The following is a 20,171-nucleotide window of genomic DNA, read 5'->3' as shown; positions in this document are numbered from 1 at the left end:
GCTTTGAAACCAGCAGCGGAGGTTCGCCGTCGGCTGAACTGGAAGATTCTGGCGGTATGGTAGCGCAGTGATTCGCATTTCTGCCTCACAGCGCCAGAGACCCGGGTTTGATTCTGGCCTTGGGTGACTGTGCGGAGTCAGCACGTTCTCCCCGTGTCTGCGTGGGTTTCCTCTGGGTGCTCCGGTTTCCTCCCACAGTCTAAAGATGCGCGGGTTAGGTGGATTGACCATGCCCAGTGATGTGTCAGTTAGGTTAATTGGTTATTGGGATAGGGCGGGGAAGTGGCTTGGGTAGAGTGCTCTTTCAGAGGGTCGGTGCAGACTCAATGGCCTCCTTCTGCACTGTAGGGATTCTATGATTTTATGAATCCCGCTGGCGAGAATTGCCGGAAAATCACCCCCCCACAACATTACTGTTTCTTTTTGAAAGCAGCAAAATTTTAGATCTGACTGGAAAGGCATCAGCAGTAGTTATAGATGTGCCGTCTGTGGCAGTGCAGTCTGAGTGCACATGCACAACAGTTCCTGATGCTTTTCCAGTCGGAGGCAGAAGGTACAGTGATCAGATAATTCAAGGATAACTCAAGGATTCCAAACTGTCCTGGGAATTGGTTAGGAAAGAGGACTGGGTGAAGCAGAGAATATCAGTGAAATGAAATGAAAATCGCTTATTGTCACAAGTAGGCTTCAAATGAAGTTACTGTGAAAAGCCCCTAGTCGCCACATTCCGGCGCCTGTTCGGGGAGGCTGGTACGGGAATTGAACCGTGCTGCTGGCCTGCCTTGGTCTGCTTTCAAAGCTAGCGATTTAGCCCTGTGCTAAAGGAGGAACAAGTGACGGTTGTAGTGATCTCTGTATATGTAAATACATGATTGTTAATGTACAGTCAGGTGATGATGGCAACACTACCAGGAACTATATAAGGCGTTTCCCGCTCTTTCTTTAGGTTCTTTGTGTGTATGTGACCAACTTAGAGTGTAATGTATTATATTCATTGTTAATTTAGTCTAATCTTAGTTAATTCTACTACTAGTCAAAGTATTAAAGTAAAAGAACTCACAAGTATATTGCTTTGACAAAGAGTCATTGGACTCGAAACGTTAGCTCTTTTCTCTCCCTACAGATGCTGCCAGACCTGCTGAGATTTTCTAGCATTTTCTTTTGGTTTCACAAGTATATTATTTTGTTATTCAACAAATAATTTGTCATCAACTGGAAGACTTTGACTGTTTATCATCAAGTTACATACAACTCAGCAAGACAAATGAGTAATATAACAGTGACAGCTGCCAAAGAGCAATAAGACTGGATGTTTGAGAAAAGCCAGATGTGCAGCTGGTGTGGGACCATGAGATAGCTACTTCACAAGGCTGCACTCATTAATCAGCAGAAGCCTTTCATGCAGTTCTTTAAGAACCTTCAAAGCTCTTTACATGGGAAATTAGAAAACATATAGATAATTCAACATAATGTACTAATAATAGATAATACCAAGGTGGAAGATTTGACAATTATGTTAATATAAGTGTGCCTTTCAATTTGAAAGGAATATTCTGATAGTGAAAATCTCTCTGAAATTAGATTTCTGCAATCTGCAGGCAAAAACTGAAACTGCAGCTATTACTCCATTTATATTGTATAAAAGCATACGAACAAGGAACAGGAGGAGGCCATTCAGGCCCTCGAGCCTGCTCCGCCACTGAATAAGACCATGGCTGATCTGACAGTAACCTCAGATCTGCATCCCGCCCACCCTGATAACCTTTCACCCTGTTGCTTACCAAGAATATATCGACCACTGCCTTTAAAAATATTCAAAGACCGCTCCCACCACCTTTTGAGGAAGAGTTCCAAAGCCCCCAACCCTCTGAGCGGAAAGAAATTGCCTCATCTCCATTGTAAATGGCCGACATCTTGGGCTGGATTCTCCGTTAGCTGATTCTGAAATCATGAAACGGGATTGGACGGAGAATAGCTTCCGACGCCGAAATCATTGTGGACGGCCAAATCGGGATTTGCCACCCCCCTCCCAAATGGCATAAATGAGCCGCTTGCCCTGAAAGTACAGTAGGCATATCATTCGCAGGCCTGACGCCTGATGCTCCGGGGCCTCCGCGATTCAGCGCCGCGGATGGGTCGATTTCCCGATGGCGTGGTTCACTTGTGGTTTTAAAAATCGTGAACTTGGCGTCCTGGTTGCTGAGTGAGAGAGAGAGAGAAGGTATGAAATGGCGTGGAGTGACTGCGGGCTGCTGGCCCGGACACCGGCCTTGCTGGCTGTGTGGGACGTGCGTGGGTGTGGACCGCAGTGCCAACCGGGGCCACCGTGTAGCCCATGGCACCTGGTTAGGCACAGTGGTATGCGCTATGCTAACATGTGTGCCGTTCACCCCCTGCAGACAATGGCTTTCGGCCACCAACCCGCGATGCTGGCCGCCGTGGCGATGGCCTCAGCTCTGCATGAAGCTCTGTGGCAGCATGAGCTGAGGCCGCTCAGAGAGGAGGCGGTGGCTGCAGCAGAGGGACAGGCTGCAGAGGGGCAGGTGGCAGCCGCTCAGGCTGGAGGGCTGTCCGCCTAACAGGATGAGGAGAAGGAGGAGGAGTTGCCAAGGAGGTGCCGGATGAGGCCCCACGTGCACCGGTGCCGCATGTCATTTGAGGACCTTCCGGACCGGGCATGCAGACGGAGACTGCAGATGAGCAGCGAGAGAGTGGGACACATCTGCCAAATGATGGCACACCTGGCACCGCAGCGGTATGGGGGATGACACCCGCTCTCGGTGACCGTCAAGGTGATGGTCGCCCTCGATTTCTATGCGACGGTATCGTTCCAGTCGCTGAGTGGAGTCCTGTCCGGCGGATAACAGGCCGCTGTACACTTACCAAAAGGGCTACCATTCGATGAACATTCAGCTGGTCTGTGACCATCAGATGTGCATTATGCACGTCTGCGCCTGATACCCGGGCAGTGTGCATGACATTTATCTTGGCGCACTCGGTGATACCCAACATTTTCAAGGGGCACCCCCACCCGGCTGTGGGCTGGCTGCTGGGTAACAGGGGTTACCTGTTGTGGACATGGTTGATGACACCTATACGAAGGCCACAGACCGACGCGGAGACCCGCTACAATGATGCCCTTACAGCAATCAGGGGTATTGTTGAGAGGTACTTCAGGGTCCTGAAGATGCACTTCAGGTGCCTGGACTGCTCTGGAGGGGTCCTCCAGTATGAGGCTAGGAGGGCCGCCCGCATCGTGGTGGTCTGCTGCATCCTCCACAACATCGCGCAGCAGAGGGGCGATGTGCTGGAGGTGGATGAGGAGGAAGGGCAGGCCTCGTTAGACGAGGAGGCTAAGGGGGAGGGGAACAATGAGCGTGACAGGCACTGGCCAGGCATGGGATGCCGTACAACACCATCACCAGGACCTGCGCACACGGGACGCCCTCGTCACAACACGTTTCACCGACTAGGAGGGGAGGGGGGTCGCTGGCCAGGGGCACTGACACCATCATCCCACACCCCCTCACCTTCCACACCTCCAAACCCCCTTACCTCCCACACCACTAAACCACCCGCATGAACATCCCTCCGTTATACATACCTGCAGCACAATAGCTGGGGGCACTGGATTGGCAGTGACAGCGGGTCTGATCCATGGAATGGAGGATGATGACAACCCGCTCTACGATGAACTCCGTGCTCCACATTGTTTGACAATGTCTGACTCATGCCCACAGTAGCACCTTCCACCTGGGTGATCCCTGCATGCAAGCTGGCCAGTCCATGACACGGTCCTGTCGAATCACTGGGGAGGAGCTGCTGGGGCCGGTCGCGGCAGGGTGGGGAGGAAGGGTGGAGAGCATGGGCCTTCACTCGTCCACCACCCCCCACTCCCACTGATCAGCATTGACCGCCCCACCCCTATCAGACAGAGCACAGAGGCAGGTTTGAACAGTGTGAACATGTGTTTATTGTGAAAAAATATATAATATAATATAATAATGTTTATTGTCACAAGTAGGCAATTAACACTGCAGGTATTAACACTGCAATGAAGTTACTGTGAAAAGCCTCTAGTCGCCAAATTCCGGCGCCTGTTCGGGTACACAAAGGGAGAATTCAGAATGTCCAATTCACCTAACAGCACGTCTTTCGGGCCTTGTGGGAGGAAACCAGAACACCCAGAGGAAACCCACGCAGACACGGGGAGAACGTGCAGACTCCACACAGACAGTGACCCAAGCCCAAGCCGGGAATCGAACGTGGGACCCTGAAGCTGTGAAGCAACAGTGCTATCCACTGTGCTACCATGTGCCCTAGCTCATATAACTAAACTGTGCCCTGCACCCGTGCCAACTTAACTGGTGTCTAACTTTCTGGCCTTATGGGCCCTAACACTACATCTAGGTAGTTCCCCAGACGGTAGAGCAGGAGTGGAGGGGGACTGCTGTGACTCCTGCCCTGCGAGAAGGGTCCCCGTTGGCGCATGTCTCCTGGGGCGGCCAGGCCTGGATGGGCTCGGCTGCTGCTCAGGCGACCCGGGTGACGTAGTTCTGCCCGCTGCCCACCAGATGCACCAGGGACAGGGAGGGCGGAGTCCGAGGTGCTGCGGTGTTCTGGCACCTCCCCTGTGGAGGTCACCAGCACGGGCCCCAGCATCTCCTCCTTCCTCGGGGTGCCCAATGGCCCCTGGGCTACTCCATGGGAAAGGGGTGTGAGCGGAGCCATCCCCTGAGGCCCCTCTGCCACCTGGTGCTTCCAGTCCTGGAGACCCGCTCTGGTCTCGAGAAGAGTTTGCACGTTCGCGGCCTTGGAGCAAAGGGAGTAGACCATCTCCGTCTGCGACTGCACCACATCACGCTGCGACTATGCGACCACACTGAGGGTCTGCCCCATATCAGCCAGTGACTGGGCCGCGTCCCTCAGGGTCTATGCCGCATCAGCCAGTGACTGGGCCACATCTCTCTGGGTGTGGGCCACATCAGCCAGTGACTCGGCCATGTCCCTCTGGGTGTGGGCGATGTCCCTCTGCGTGTAGGACCCTCCTTCGGAGTCTGTACCACACCGGCCTGCGCCTGGGCAATGCCGCTCTCAGCAATGACCTGCTGTGACTGGGCCATGCTGAGGAGCGCCGCTGCAATATCCAGGTGGCTCGAGCACATGGCTGCCTGTAGAGGGCAGCGCTGTCCTGGACCTTGGCCTCGGCCTACACAGAATGGCCCAAGCCTTGCACCGCTGACCAATATCCGACACAGTCGCCCCCATTGCCTCCACTGCGGACGCCACTCGTGCGGTGTTGGCCTGGGTGGGACGCATGACCGGCATCGCCCACTGCTCCTGCACGCAGATGGACTCCTCCACCTGCGCCCGCAGGTGCTGGACGCCAGCCATCATACCCTCTCGTAGTCCCTGGGTCTCTGCCTGCATCTTCACTGTGGATGGGACTGGATGTTCCAGGAGTCCAGGACACATCTGGGCGGCAGCTGGTTCCTGGGGCCAGGCTGCCCTCCGACCGTCCGGCCCCTCGACTGCTCCTACCTCCACCTGCTGTACCGGACCGACTGTGTGGTGCACACCAGATAGTGTCGCAGGAGCCTCTTCACTAGTGTGTCCAACTGAGGTGATAGTCTCTGGGATGGTGGAGGGTGTTGGGATAGCTGTCATGGAAAATTTGTGCCCTCCTCCGACCCGAACCCCAAGGTCTCCTGGGTCTCGGGCAGAGGGCTGGTGTTCTGGCTGCTCTCCCCGTCAGTGTTCGGCCATATGGGGGGCCACCGGCTGTTACGTAATGAGTTATGAGACATTCCAATTAGTTGTCTCATTTATATTAATAAGTGACACTGATATGTAAAGGGGCTTCAGGTGGCCTTTGTGTCAGGTGATGTGATGAGAGAGTTTTGTGCAGAGTCTGTTAAAGTGAAATAAAGGTATCTGAGAAAAGGAGCAGAACCTTTGACTCTTCATACAACAGCAGCTAAACGTCTAACACCGGCTCTGGCACTGGCTGGGGGCAGGGAGCCAACACAACGACATGTCTGGTTAGACAGCCGGGGGTGAGTGTGAGGGGTGGGTGAGGTGGGTGTGAGTGGGGGAGGTGGGGGGTCCATGCATGTGTCATGAGGATCCGCAACTAAGCAGAGGGTCTCACTTGCTCACCCGCCGCCAATCTCTGCGTCGGTGACCTCCCTTTCCTCCGGGTCGCCGGCCATGTCCAGTGCCCTCTGCTCGGGCATGGTGAGGGGACGTAGGTCTGGCGGTCCCCCTGCGGTCTTCTCCCGCTCCCGGCCAGGGAGTGGGGGAGTCCGGGTTACCTGTGTGTGGGGGGTAGAGGGGTTGGTGCCAGGGGCACAGCGCTGCCCTGAGGAGGTTGTGCAGTTTCTTCCTGCACTGGATGCCAATCCAGACGACTTCGACAATGGCGCTGACCCCATCTGCCACCTGCGCCCAGGCACGGTGAACGGCGGCGGCTGGTGGCCTCCCTACCGGGCCAAGGTACAGGGTCATCCGCCTCTCTTCCACGGCGTCCAGGAGGGTCTCCAGCTCAACGTCCCTAAACTGTGGTGCTGCTCTCCTTCCAGCCATCTTGTTGACTGGGACGGTGTGTGTGGAGGGAATAGATCGTTTAAGTGCGGCTGCGGTGTATGAGTCTCATATGTGGCAATCACGGAATCCGGCACTGTTCCGTTTGAAAACGGGTGCGTTCCACATGGCGATGGTGCGAGCCCATTTAGAGTTGCTGAATCTGCGCACCTGTTGTGCCGTTTTTGCTGTCGTAAACCACTACCGTTTTCACGCTGGCATCAGCACTTAGTCTCAAAATCGGAGAATCCAGCCCCTTATTTTTAAACAGTGACCCTAGTTCTACATTCTACTACATGAGGAAACATCCTCTCCACATCCACCCTATTAAGACTGTTGCTCTTATTAGCCTTAGTTTTATTAGCTCTAATTCTGTCACCTTTGCTCACGAGTCGCCAGGTATCTTTCTGATACCGCCACGTGGTTCAAGCTCGAGTAATGATTAATAATGCAGCACACCGCTTAGTAAATGTTAAATCAACGATCATTTATTATATACAGCAATAAATACTTACACAATAATACGACCTCTAGACTATTACCTACCACTAAAGGCCAATACTTAACTTTGGTGATGGCCTACCAGGTCAGGGAAACGAATGGCTTATCGAATTGGGTCTGGCCTGCGGGATTCAAAAAGGCTGGTACGGGTCGATAGTCTGGAACACCTCTCTGGTAGCGATCGCTGGAGTAACACTTACTTGTTCTTTCGTCGAAGGGTCTCGAAGGTTGTGAGTAGGAGAAGAAGGGTCGATCTGAACTTGGCCCCTATCTTTATAGTTCCCAGGGGCTTCCCACCTCTCGGGGCGGACCTTGACCCTGGTCCCCAGTGATTGGACTTGGTCCCAATCACTGGGTTCGATATGCTCCAATAATGGGGCGATTCCTTGATCGGGGGGTGGTCGTTCACCTTTCTTTGTCTCGGCCACTGCAGGCGCCGAGAGGTCTGGATCGGCTTTCAATTGCTAACTTGTTGCAATTGTTCCCGGGGGTAGTCGATTAAACTGCAGATGGCTGGGCTGATGTGCTGCTAATGGTTGCAGGTATCGGTCTGGGCCGACTTCCCCAGAGCCGAATACACTGTTCTGTCTGCAGCTGTCCGTTTGTGCCCTGTTGGCTGATTTTCCCATCAGCCTTTTCAGTTCGCCATTTTACATCGGGGTTTGGCCAAATTAATCGGGAATCAGCTATTTTAGGTGGCTACAAGAGCCCTCAGGATCTCATATGTTTCAATCAAGTCATCTCTTACTTTTCTAAACTCCAGCAGATACAAGCCTAACCTCTCCTCCAACCTTTCCTCATCAGACAACACATTACTGGTGTTAGTCTGATAAACCTTATCTGAATTGCTTCCAATGCATTCACATCATTCCTTAAATAAAGTGACCAATACTGTACACAATACTCCAGATGTGGTCACACTTGTGCCCTGTATAACTGAAGCATAACCTCCCTACTTTTGTATTCAAATCTCCTTGCAATAAATAACATTCTATTAACGTTCCTAATTACTTGCTGTACATGCATACCAGCCTATTGTGTTTTTAACCTAGTAAAACATCCCAAGCACTACATTGTTGAGGTTCGGACCTAAGTAGGAGTAAGGGTAAGAGGAAGGAGATGGGGAGGTGCAGACTCTGTGTACATAGAATGTGAAATCATAACAGATGAAGCCATGGAATGGAAATAGCTAACAAAGGAAAGGATACAAGGTGTTCTCTGTATCAATGAAGATCACCTTTCCTCCACTGTATCCACTAAGTCCAGGAAGCTGAGCAGTTACTATAATGAAAGAGATAAATCAATTGGTACAGTTCTGGTCAGAGGTCACTCGACTTTCATCAACCTGCCTCATTTTGGTGCTCCCAATCTCGAGTTCACCTCAATTCCAGTGTAAAAAGGGTACAGCTCAGGAAACCACTATCATAATGCACTCCTACAGATAATTCTATTTGGTGTAAGTATAAGTCTACAATAAGTACAGGGTACAATGTTCAGTTTTCCCAGTTACACAATGGCTGATTATTGGTGACTATATATTAATTGTGTTTAACTGTAGGCATGTGGTGGGTATTAGCTAGGTTTTCAATTGTGCCAATTAATACAGGACATTGTATTAAACAGTGGGTGTTAGGTTAAAAGGTGCTTGCTTGTAATCTGCAAAATAAATAAATGCTTCTAAAAGTGTGTAAAGATTGGTTTCAGTTATATCGTTCACTAACTGGCATTCTGAATTATATTACTTCCATTGCCACTGAAAGAATTTGTCTTCTAAACAAAAATTGCAGCTCGATTCTTGACAACATAATTTTGCTGGACTTTTATGTCCCTAATTTGCACTGTTTTCTTCGAATAACAACAACGATACAGATGATCTAATTCCCCACCCAGCATTTATATTCTCATCTTATAAAGTGCTGGCATAGAGACTTTAATGTTTTGTATATGGGAACTTACCGCAGAAAGTGTGCGACAGCTGTGTCTTCCCTGTTCTAAATTCTGCAAATAAAAACAGAAATTAACTACAAAGATAAAAGAAAACATTTGCATTTAGTATCTTCCACATCCTGAAGGCCTCAAAGTGCTTTAAAACCAGGCCTTTTGAAATGTATTCACAACTGTTTGCACCGTTTTCTGCCTCCACTCCATCCTTTCCATTAATACCAGGGCCATTGTGCCTTTGTTGAACTCACCACCAAATGCCTCAGTGATTGCCATGCTTTCAATTCCACCACCCAACAGTTTGCTGCAAAGCAACAAAATAAATGTTAATGTGGCACATATTATTTTCTAGTCTTACTTAAAGTGTAGCACACAAATCATGCTAGATATGTTGTCATGAGTGTTGATACATGATCATCCATACATCTTGCTCAACATACAGATGTCTCAGTCAAAGTTAGATGGTCACAAATGGTGGATTCTTCTTTTCAAAAATGATTTCTCAAATCTAACCCAAAATACTCCGAAGGTGTATGCAGAATATATGTTCAGATTTTTGAATCATTCCCCTGCCCATCTTTCCATTTCTGCTGCCTAGTGTCCTCCCTGGTGTCACATGGGCAGGACAATCTGTATTGTGACCTTTAGCATGATCATCAATAATGTCACTTAGATGAGCCGGAAGACGGTTCATTTGCAAAGTGAGATGGCGTCTTTCTTCTGCATAGCGTCCCCAGATGTTGTCTTTTTCATCCCTGAGAATGTTCAGTATGGCCGACACAAGTTGAAACCAGGCAAAACTATTACCAGGCATATTCTGCTACTTATATAATTTAATATATTTTTTTCTGAGACCTGGCATTAACAGCGTAAAGGGAAGTACAATACAACTCAACAGTTAGAGCAGGCTACCACTTGTAATTGAATTAAACAGTTTTGACAACTGAACATCACGTATATTCAATGTCTGGCCATTGCTTTTAAAATAATGCAAGACAGTTTCTGCAATAAAGGAAAAATAGTTCATGCCGAAAATGCACAAATTTTCTTGCAGTGAATGCAATCAAGATTGATTCGGCAGTAAATCTAATTAATGGTTTCTGCAGTAAATGGAACAGTTACTGCAGTGAATGCAGTATAGGTTCCTTTAGTAAAGGCAGAAGAGATATTTCCTACAGTAAATACAAGTTCCTGTAGTAAATGTAAGAATTACTGCCACAATGTAATAGATTGTTCCTGCAGTAAATGCAATTGATCATTCCTGCAGTAAATGTAATACTTCCTGCAGTAAATAGAAAAGATCCTTTCTGTAATAAATGCAATTAAGAGAGCATGAAATTCATCTGTCCTGTTCTTTGGGCATTGGGGTTACAATTTATGACAAACTTTGTCTATCAAAATCATCTGAAAGATTTCTGTGCAAGTATCTGAAACTCCAGTGTTTCTCCCTCCTCAACATTCCCAGCAAACTCAGCAAACAGTAGGATGCACTAGCAGCATTATTATTATTACAGGGCAGGTGGTACATCTCATACCCATTACAACACCAGCGTCTCATGCTACTCAATGCACCACACCACGTTAGTCATCCAGCACCAGCCCTCGGCATTTGTGCCTAACATCCAAGTACTCCACCTAAATCTCACACCTACTAATGTGCCAATCGCACACCCACCTCTCACTGCCTCTCTACATCTCCAACTCTTCAGCTATAATCTGCACATCACCCAAAGACAATACAACAGACAATTTCCCTTCTCTCATGCAGGCTAGAAAGAAGCAGAACGACTTCCGGTGGCGGCTATGAAGGAGTAAGTCGCACATTTGGTGGCTCCTGCTCGAGTCAGACTTTTGGACCTTTCCCCCCGATTTTCTACTGGACTTGAACTGTAAAACTGAAGACAGAGGCAATTGTGTACTGAATTCCCACATCGGTGCATGGAGAGAAGGACTAGAAGTGCTCGTAAAGGCAGAAACAGAAAGACAGAGAAGGCATGGGCTGAAGCTGCAGTGGGAGACAGCATGGCGGAGGACCGGACCCTTGGTTTGTCGACCCAGCGGTCAATGGAGCAGCTGATGCAAGTTATTCAGGAAGGCTTTGCTAAGCAGAAATGGGACTGCTTGGACCCGATAAAAGAGTCGATTGAGCGGCTGGGGCTTAGATTGGACACCCAAAGTCGGGCGGTCCAGAAGGTGGTGAAGGCACTGGCTGAGCAGGAGTAACATCAAACTGCGGTGGAGTTGGAGGTGGGGATGCTGAGAGTCCAGCAGAAGAAGCTCCTGGAGAAGGTGGAGGACCTAGAGAATAGGTCCCGCCGGCAGAACATGAAAATCGCTGGGCTCCCGGAGGGGCCGAAGGAGCGGACGCTGGGGCATACATCGCAGATATGTTTGAGAAGCTGCTGGGGGATGGGGCATTCTCCCGACCCTTGGAGGTGGACAGGACTCACAGAGCACTCGCGAGGAAGCCACGAACGGCAGACCCCCCAGAGGGCAATGGTGGTGAGATTCCACAGGTACTTGGATAAGGAGCGCATTCTACAGTGGGCCAAGCAGACACGGAGCTGTAAGTGGGACAATAGTATCCTGCGGGTCTACCAAGACCTGAGTGTGGAGGTGGCCAGGAGAAGAGCAGGCTTCAACCAGATTAGGTTGATCCTTTTTAAGAAAAAGGTGAAGTTCGGACTGTTGTATCCGGCCCATCTCTGGGTCACGTACGAGGAACAGTACTTTTATTTTGAGTTGCCTGAGGACGCGCTGGACTTCGTGAAAAGGAAAGGACTGGTGGTGGACTGAGAACTTTTGAACTTTGCTGCAGCGTTCATGTTTTTTCTTTTTGTTACTCTGTTCTTTAAAAAAAAAAGTTTCTCATTTTGTGGAGATGTTGTAATGCCTTCTGTATTGATTGGGGACCAGTGGCAGAGCTGAGTGAGTTAAGGTTTTCATTTGCACTGTTGGGGGATGGAGGTGTGCTTGTTTAGATTTTGGTGTTTTTCTGTCGGGCAATTGTGTGGGGATTGTTTGATGTTGAAGTATGTTTGTATGAGCGGGGTGAGGGAACAATAGGTGGGAGACTATCCGGTGCCAGGGATGGGGGCCACCAAGCTAGCTGGGCGGGCTAGCTCACGGAAGCACAGTGGGGGTTGTGCATATGTTCAGTTTATCAAAGGGATTGCGTTACAGTATTGTTACTAGGGGCAAAAAATGTTCTGCTGACGAGGGAGGGACTTGGGCCAAGGGACAGAGAGGAGGTTGGGGGGCGTAGGCTGCCTGGGGGCGGGCTGGTGGAGGCGCGGAGCATGGGCTGGAGGCGGGCCCAAAAAAGGGGATGGCTGATCGGCGGAGGGGGGACGACAATGAGCCCCCCAACTAGGCTGATCACCTGGAATGTTCGAGGGTTAAATGGGCTGGTCAAGAGGGCACGTGTGTTTGCGCATCTTAGGGGACTGAAGGCGGACATGGTAATATTGCAGGAGACGCACCTTAGAGTAACTGACCAGATTAGATTGAGGAAAGGCTGGGTCAGTCAGCTCTTTCACTCGGGACTGGATTCAAAGACTAGAGGGGTCGCGATCCTGATCAATAAGCGGGTGGTGTTTGAGGCGGATAGAATAGTTTCAGATGTGGGAGGTCGCTACATTATGGTCAGTGGGAAACTGGAGGGGGTGCAGGTGGTATTAGTAAATGTGTAGGCGCCAAATTGGGATGATGTGGAGTTTCTAAAGAGAATGCTGGGGAAGATACCGGACCTGGACTTGCACAGGTTGGTCATGGGAGGGTATTTCAACAGTTATTGACCCTGGCTTGGACCGGTCAAGCTTTAAAACGGGTAGGTGCCAGCAATGGCAAGGAAACTAGGGGGATTCATGGAGCAGATGGAGGGGTGGATCCATGGAGATTTGGGCGGCCGAGGGTGAAGGAGTTCTCCTTCTACTCACACATGCATAAAGTGTACTCCCGGATCGATTTCGTCATTTTGAGCAGGGCCTTACTGGCGCATGTGGACACAAGGTACTCAGTGATCACAATCTCAGACCATGATCCGTGGAGGTATGCGGAGACCCGAGGCAGAGCTTTTAAGGAAACGGCGGAGGCTACAGGCGGAGTTCGGCTTATTAACCACAGGGTTAATAAGCCGAACCTGTGGAGCAGCTGGGAAAGGCGAGGGGGGCGATCTATGAGTATGGAGAGAAGGCCAGCAAAATGCTGGCACAGCAGCTTAGAAAGAGGGAGGCAGCCAGGGAGATAGGGAAAGTAAATGACGGAGATGGGAACCTGGTTGGAGATTCAGCAGGGGTGAATAAGGCGTTTAGGGATTTCTACAGTAAGCTGTATAGGTCGGAACCCCCAAGAGGGCCGGAGGGGATGAGGCACTTCTTGGGGGGGCTGAATTTCCCAAAGGTGGACGGGGAGCTTGTAGAAGGGCTGGGGGCCCCGATCAGCTTGAAAGAGATAGTGGAGGGTCTGAAGGTCATGCAGGCGGGTAAAGCCCCGGGGCCGGACGGGTACCTAGTGGAGTTTTATAAAAAGTTGTCTGGGATATTGGGGCCGGTGTTGATGAGGATGTTCAATAAGGCAAGGGAAAGAGGAGTGCTGCCCCCGACGATGTCACAGGCCACGATTTCGATGATTCTGTAGCGGGACAAGAACCCGGAGCTGTGTGGGTCCGACAGGCCGATATCTCTGTTGAATGTGGACGCCAAACTGCTGGCCAAAATTTTGTCCTCCAGGATTGGGGATTGTGTTCCGGATGTTACTGGGGAGGACCAGACGGGGTTTGTTAAGGCTGGGCAGTTGGTGGCCAATGTAAGAAGGCTGTTAAATGTGATCATGATGCCCCCGGAAGGTAGGGAGGTGGAGATAGTGATTGCAATGGATGCAGAAAAGGCTTTTGATCGGGTAGAATGGGATTATCTGTAGGAGGTACTGGAACAGTTCGGATTTGGGCGGGACTTTATTGACTGGGTAAGGTTGCTGTATCAGGCTCCTGTGGCAAGTGTACGGACGAATAGGACAACATCGGACCACTTTAGATTGCACCGGGAGACGAGACAGGGATGCCCCCTCTCCCCACTGTTGTTCGCACTGGCCATAGAGCCATTGGCAATTACTTTGAGAGCCTCAAGGGGCTGATCCGGGGGGGGGAGGTGGAGCATAGAGTCTCGCTCTATGCAGACGACCTGCTTCTGTATGTATCGGGCCCATTAGAGGGGAAGGAAGAAATCATAAGGGATTCTAGGGGAATTTGGCCGGTTTTCTGGGTATAAGCTAAATATGGGGAAAAGTGAGATGTTTGTGATCCAGGCGAGGGGACAGGAGAGGCGATTGGGGGAGCTGTCATTTAGATTCGTAGGGAGAAGCGTTAAGTACCTAGGCATTCAAGTGGCGCGGGAATGGGACCGGCTGCATAAATTAAATCTGGCCTGGCTAGTAGACCAAATGAAGGACGATTTTCGGAAATGGGACGCTCTCCCGTTGTCATTAGCTGGGAGGGTGAAGACGGTGAAGACGACAGTCCTCCCGAGATTCCTGTTCGTGTTTCAATGTCTCCCCATCTTTATTCCGCGGTCCTTTTTTAAATGGGTCAACAAAGTGATCTCTGGCTTTGTTTGAGTGGGCAAGACCCCGTGTGTAAGGAAGGTAATGCTTGAGCGGAGTCGGGGAGAGGATGGGCTGGCGCTGCCAAATTTTAGTAACTATTACTGGGCGGCGAATATAGCCATGATCAGGAAGTGGATGGTGTGAGAGGGGTCGGCAGGGGAGCATATGGAGGCGGCTTCATGCAACGGCACCAGTTTGGGGGCATTGGTAACTGCGCCTCTGCCGTTCCGCCGGCATGGTACTCCATCAGCCCCGTGGTGGTGGCGGCCCTGAGAGTCTGGGGGCAATGGAGGAGACATGTGGGAGCAGAGGGAGCATCGGTGTGGTCCCCAAATCTGTAATAATCACCGGTTTGCCCCGGGATGTATGGATGGGGGGATCCGGATATGGCGGAGAGCAGGGATTGAGATGGCGGATATGTTTAAAGAGCGGAGCTTTCCGAGTATGAGGACGCTGGAGAAGTTTGGATTGGTGAGGGGAAACAAATTCAGGTATCTGCAAGTGCGGGACTTCCTACATAAACAGGTGTCAACCTTCCCGCTCCTACCGCTAAGGGGGATTCAGGACGGGGTAGTTTCCAGAGGGTGGGTAGGAGAAGGGAGTGTCTCGGATGTCATGATATGCACACATGCACATAATGAGATACAGACAGGCAGTGACAGACACCCAGTACAGCCAATCAACACACAGGACAGAACACAACCAATCACCAGGCAGAACTATAAAACACACGAGACATCAGCACTCTGCCTCTTTCCACTGGTGACAACTGTAGTGACAGTCAGGGTGTATATATCAGTTAGCACCTTCTACACGTGGTTCAGAGCTAGTCTGGTCTAGTTAATTTTAGTTAGCACACTTAGATTAGTAGAGTGTCAACCCACAGCAAGCTGTGTGCACTGCTCCAGAAATTCAATAATACTTATTGAACTAACGTCTAAGTTTGGTGTCTACTTTATAGTACAACTGCATCCAGTTGCAGTCCGTGTTACCCCAGGGTGAATAACACGACATGGTACCAGTAGTCTACTTTATCTAAGTGGTTTACCTCGAGTGATTCAGTGACGACTAGCGAGTGCCTTTCAGCGGCATGGAGAAGATCCAGGCCCCTCCACAGCTACGGATCTCTGGCAATCTCGGCGCCAACTGGCGGGTCTTCAAGCAGAGGTTCCTTCTCTACATTGAGGCCTTGGGCCTTGAGGAACGTCCGATGCCAGAAAAATCGCGCTGCTCCTATCAACTGCAGGGAACCAGGCCATCCAAATTTTCAACTTGCTCACTTTTGCCGACGGCGAGGACAAGACCAAATTCAAGACCATTTTAGCTCAATTCGACAGTCACTGTGAAGTCGAAACGAACGAGAGCTTTGAGCACTATGTCTTCCAGCAACGCCTTAAGGGTAAGGACGAACCTTTCCGATCCTTTGTAACTCATCTCCGTATATTAGCGCAGTCCTGCAACTATGGTGACACCGCTGATTCCATCATCAGGGATCAGGCCGTGTTTGGGGTCCACTCCGACTCTTTGCAGGAGCAGCTCGTCAAAATTAAAAACATGACCCTGCCAGTCGCAATCGAGACGTGTAAAGTGCATGAACAGGCGAGAAATCGGTACTCCTGTTGTAAATCGGCAGAACACGGACAACTTGCCTCCCACGAGGCAGAGAGTGTACAGGCCATCGCCCGGATGCGGTGCCTCAGTATAGATGAAGGCGGCCATTTCACGTGCTCTTCCCGGGGTCCCACACATGCGCACCACGAACGGGAGAATGAAGCGGCCGAAGACCAAACTGCGCAAGTGCGAACGTCGGCTGACTGCACTGCGCATGTGCGATGACGCACGGAACGTAACAACATCAACGTCATGACATGCCCGTACTGCGACACCGTCCACTTAAAGCGGCAATGCCCTGCAAAAGGCAGGCGATGTTTAAATTGTGGGAAGCCTGGACATTATGCAGCCTTATGCAGGTCTGCACCACCAGTCAAGGGCCAGCAATCCCAGTTCCAACGCAAACGCGTTCGATGTGTACAGCAAGGTCGACTGGATTCTGATCCTGGTAGCACTATTGATCCAGAGGACAACTGCCTGGAGTCCCCATATCGTGTGGGCATCATCACTACATGTGAATATGCCTCCTCAAATTCAGCAAGACACCTATCTATCCTCAATGTGGATTCTGCGGACGAATGGCGTGCTGTCATACATGTTAACCAATGCAGCATCCAGTTCAAGCTGGACACTGGTGCCTCAGCCAATCTCATCTCTCAAGCTGATTTTGACCGCATTAAAAAGCAACCCAAAATTCTTCCGCCAGCCTGCCAGCTCCTTGATTATAATGGCAATGCCATAACTGCATTAGGATCTTGTCATCTGTTTGTCTCCAACAAGACCATCAATGCCACACTGCGATTCGAAATTGTCAAGCCTGACAAGGTGTAGCGCACAAAGACTCCGAGAGACGAATAGAGTGAAGTCAATGAGGCTTTATTAAGCGTGACTGTTCCCCCGCAGTTCAGTAGTAGACTGGCCTGCGGGGGAGGACTCCTGGTTCTTATACTCCGCCTTCAGGGCGGAGCTAGAGGTCAACGGCCAACCAGGACCTGGGATCTGTCAGCCAATGACATCACGGCTTCACAGTCCCACATGACCCCTAATGCATACTACCACATTCACCCCTTGTTAAAAATGAACCCGGCGGGGTGATGCTTCGCATGGTGGTAAGGGTTTACAAGGCTGGTCCTGGGAGGAAAACTTTCGCATGTTATTACAGTATGTAAAAGGTTTTTTTTGTTTCGAACTATTTACAGTAATCGTCAGGAGAAAAAGACAAAATGTTCTCGTTAAAAGTTCACATATTGTAGTGTTAGATCGACGCCACGAGTTGGTCGAGCGGTCTGGTCGTCCGTGTCGATAGCCTCGGCCCCGGTGGTGGTGGTGGTGCTTGTTCCGGTGTTGTCGTCTCCGGGAGCCTTACGGTTTCAGCTTGGGCTTCACTCCTGATCGGGCCTGGGAGGAGGACCGATCCTCCTGGGAAGGGGGCGGTCGCGGGGTGCGGCGGTGGCAGGGAGGGGGTGATTGATGTCGGGGGGTGTGTGTGTTGCCGGCGGGCGCCAGATCTCGCAGGGAGACCGTGTCCTGTCGGCCGTCGGGGTACTCCACGTAAGCGTACTGCGGGTTCGCGTGAAGGAGGTAAACCCTTTCGACCAACGGGTCCGACTTGTGCGCCCGCACATGTTTTCGGAGCAAGATGGGTCCTGGGGCCGCCAGCCAGGTCGGCAGCGACGTTCCAGAGGAGGACGTCCTGGGGAAGACAAGGAGGCGCTCAAGAGGCGTTTGGTTAGTGCTAGTACACAGTAGTGACCGGATGGAGTGGAGGGCGTCCGGGAGGACCTCCTGCCACCGTGAAACTGGGAGGTCCCTGGACCGTAGGGCCAGTAGGACGGTCTTCCAGACCGTGCCGTTCTCCCTCTCTACTTGCCCGTTCCCCCGGGGGTTGTAGCTGGTCGTCCTGCTCGAGGCTATACCGTTGCTGAGCAGGAACTGGCGCAGCTCGTCACTCATGAAGGAGGACCCCCCCCCCCCCAACTTCCGGGTGCGGCGATGACCAGCTGAGTCGCACGTTTCGGCAGCTCCCTGTGAAACGGACTTTTGGGCTCTTGATAGGAGCCCCAACGGCAATTTTAACGGCTGAAAACACCGTGCGATAAACCAGAAGGGTGTTCCCCCTGGACACGGATGGAAAAAGGAGAGGAAAGTGGCCGGATTGCAGCGGATCCTTTGGAACAACGGCAAGGAAGGCAAGCAGAAACCAAGATGGCGTCGGAAGGTGGCAGTTTCATATGGGGCCCTGAACAACAAGAGTTTTTGAAACGCTGCGTGGAGGAGATAAAAAAGGAAATGAAGAAAGAGTTGTTGGCCCCGATATTACAGGCGATTGAAGGGCTGAAAGAGGAACAAAAGACCCAGGAGCAGGAGCTTCGGGTCGTGAAGGCGAAAGCAGCAGAGAATGAAAACGACATACAGGGCCTGGTGGTGAAGTCGGAGATACAGGAGGCACACCAGAAACGATCTGTGGAGAGGTTGGAGGCACTGGAAAATAACGCAAGGAGGAACAACTTGAGGATTCTTGGCCTTCCTGAAGGTGTGGAGGGGGCGGACGTCGGGGCATATGTGAGCACGATGCTGCACTCGTTAATGGGAGTGGAGGCCCCGACGGGTCCGTTGGAGGTGGAGGGAGCATACCGAGTTATGGTGCGAGGACCGAGAGCAGGAGAAGCTCCCAGAGCCATAGTGGTGAGATTTCTCCGTTTTAAGGATAGAGAAATGGTCCTTAGATGGGCGAAGAAAACTCGGTGTAGTAAATGGGAGAACGCGGTGATCCGCGTCTATCAAGATTGGAGTGCGGAGGTGGCGAGAAGGAGGGCGAGCTTTAATCGGGCCAAAGCGGTACTTCACAAAAAAAAGAGAAAGTTTGGAATGCTGCAACCGGCAAGACTGTGGGTCACATATCAAGGGAGGCACCACTACTTTGAGACGGCGGATGAAGCGTGGACTTTTATTGTAGAAGAAAAATTGGAATGATTGGACTACGAAAATGAACGTTTGGACAAAGTGGTGGGACGAGTGGGGGGGGGGGGGGGCGAAGAGGAATTGTATGATTAATCCTGCGGTATGGTAACTTTTCTTTCTCCCACAGGTGGTGATGGGGGGAGGTGGGGAGGGAGAGGAGATGGGGCGTTGGCCATGGGAGGCGGGGCCGAGGGAGAGGCGCGGGCTTGGTTCCCGCGCTATAATAATTATGGCGGGAATAGAGAAGCAGGAAGGAGGGGGCGCCGCACGGGGCGAGCCGTGATCACGGGGGGAAGCCGAGGTCAGCCAGAGTTTGCTGACTTCTGGGAGCAACATGGGGGGAGTAATTACGCTAGCGGGGGATCTAGCGGGGGGGGGGGGGAGGGGGGAATTACTGGGTTGCTGCTGCTGGGGAAAGGGGGGAGTGGGTGCGGGAAAGGATGGGCGGGGGGGCACCGTCTGGGAGAAATACAGCCGCGTGGGAACTGGGCGAGAAGCTGGAAAAAGATGATGGCTAACCGGCAAGGGGGGGGGGGTGGGAAGCCCCCCAACTCGGCTGATCACGTGGAACGTGAGGGGGCTTAACGGGCCGATAAAGAGGGCACGAGTACTCGCACACCTTAAGAAACTTAAAGCAGATGTGGTCATGTTACAGGAAACGCACCTGAAACTGATAGATCAGGTTAGGTTGCGCAAAGGATGGGTAGGGCAGGTGTTCCATTCGGGGCTGGATGCGAAAAACAGGGGGGTGGCTATATTAGTGGGGAAGCGGGTAATGTTCGAGGCAAAGACTATAGTGGCGGATAACGGGGGCAGATACGTGATGGTGAGTGGCAAATTACAGGGAGAGATGGTGGTGTTGGTAAACGTGTATGCCCCGAATTGGGACGATGCCAATTTTATGAGGCGAATGCTAGGACGCATCCCAGACCTAGAGACCGGAAAGCTGATAATGGGGGGAGACTTTAACACGG

The 20,171-nt window shown here is 51.3% G+C and overlaps 1 protein-coding gene across 1 annotated transcript in view; it reads right to left on the bottom strand.

Annotated features, from left to right (window-relative positions):
- Positions 1 to 20,171, bottom strand: part of dmc1 (DNA meiotic recombinase 1) — a 179,493-nt gene that overhangs the window by 63,847 nt on the left and 95,475 nt on the right. The window contains exons 5-7 of the mRNA XM_072492545.1: positions 9,276 to 9,328; positions 9,040 to 9,081; positions 8,292 to 8,364 (exon numbers count right to left, since the gene is read on the bottom strand). Coding sequence (XP_072348646.1) covers positions 8,292 to 8,364; positions 9,040 to 9,081; positions 9,276 to 9,328 — 168 coding nt within the window. The remainder of the gene's footprint in view (positions 1 to 8,291; positions 8,365 to 9,039; positions 9,082 to 9,275; positions 9,329 to 20,171) is intronic.

Source organism: Scyliorhinus torazame, chromosome 29, assembly GCF_047496885.1.
Source record: "Scyliorhinus torazame isolate Kashiwa2021f chromosome 29, sScyTor2.1, whole genome shotgun sequence".
Taxonomy (NCBI): domain Eukaryota; kingdom Metazoa; phylum Chordata; class Chondrichthyes; order Carcharhiniformes; family Scyliorhinidae; genus Scyliorhinus; species Scyliorhinus torazame.
Note: the sequence above shows the minus strand (reverse complement) of the source record. Positions and strands in the feature narration are given on the sequence as shown.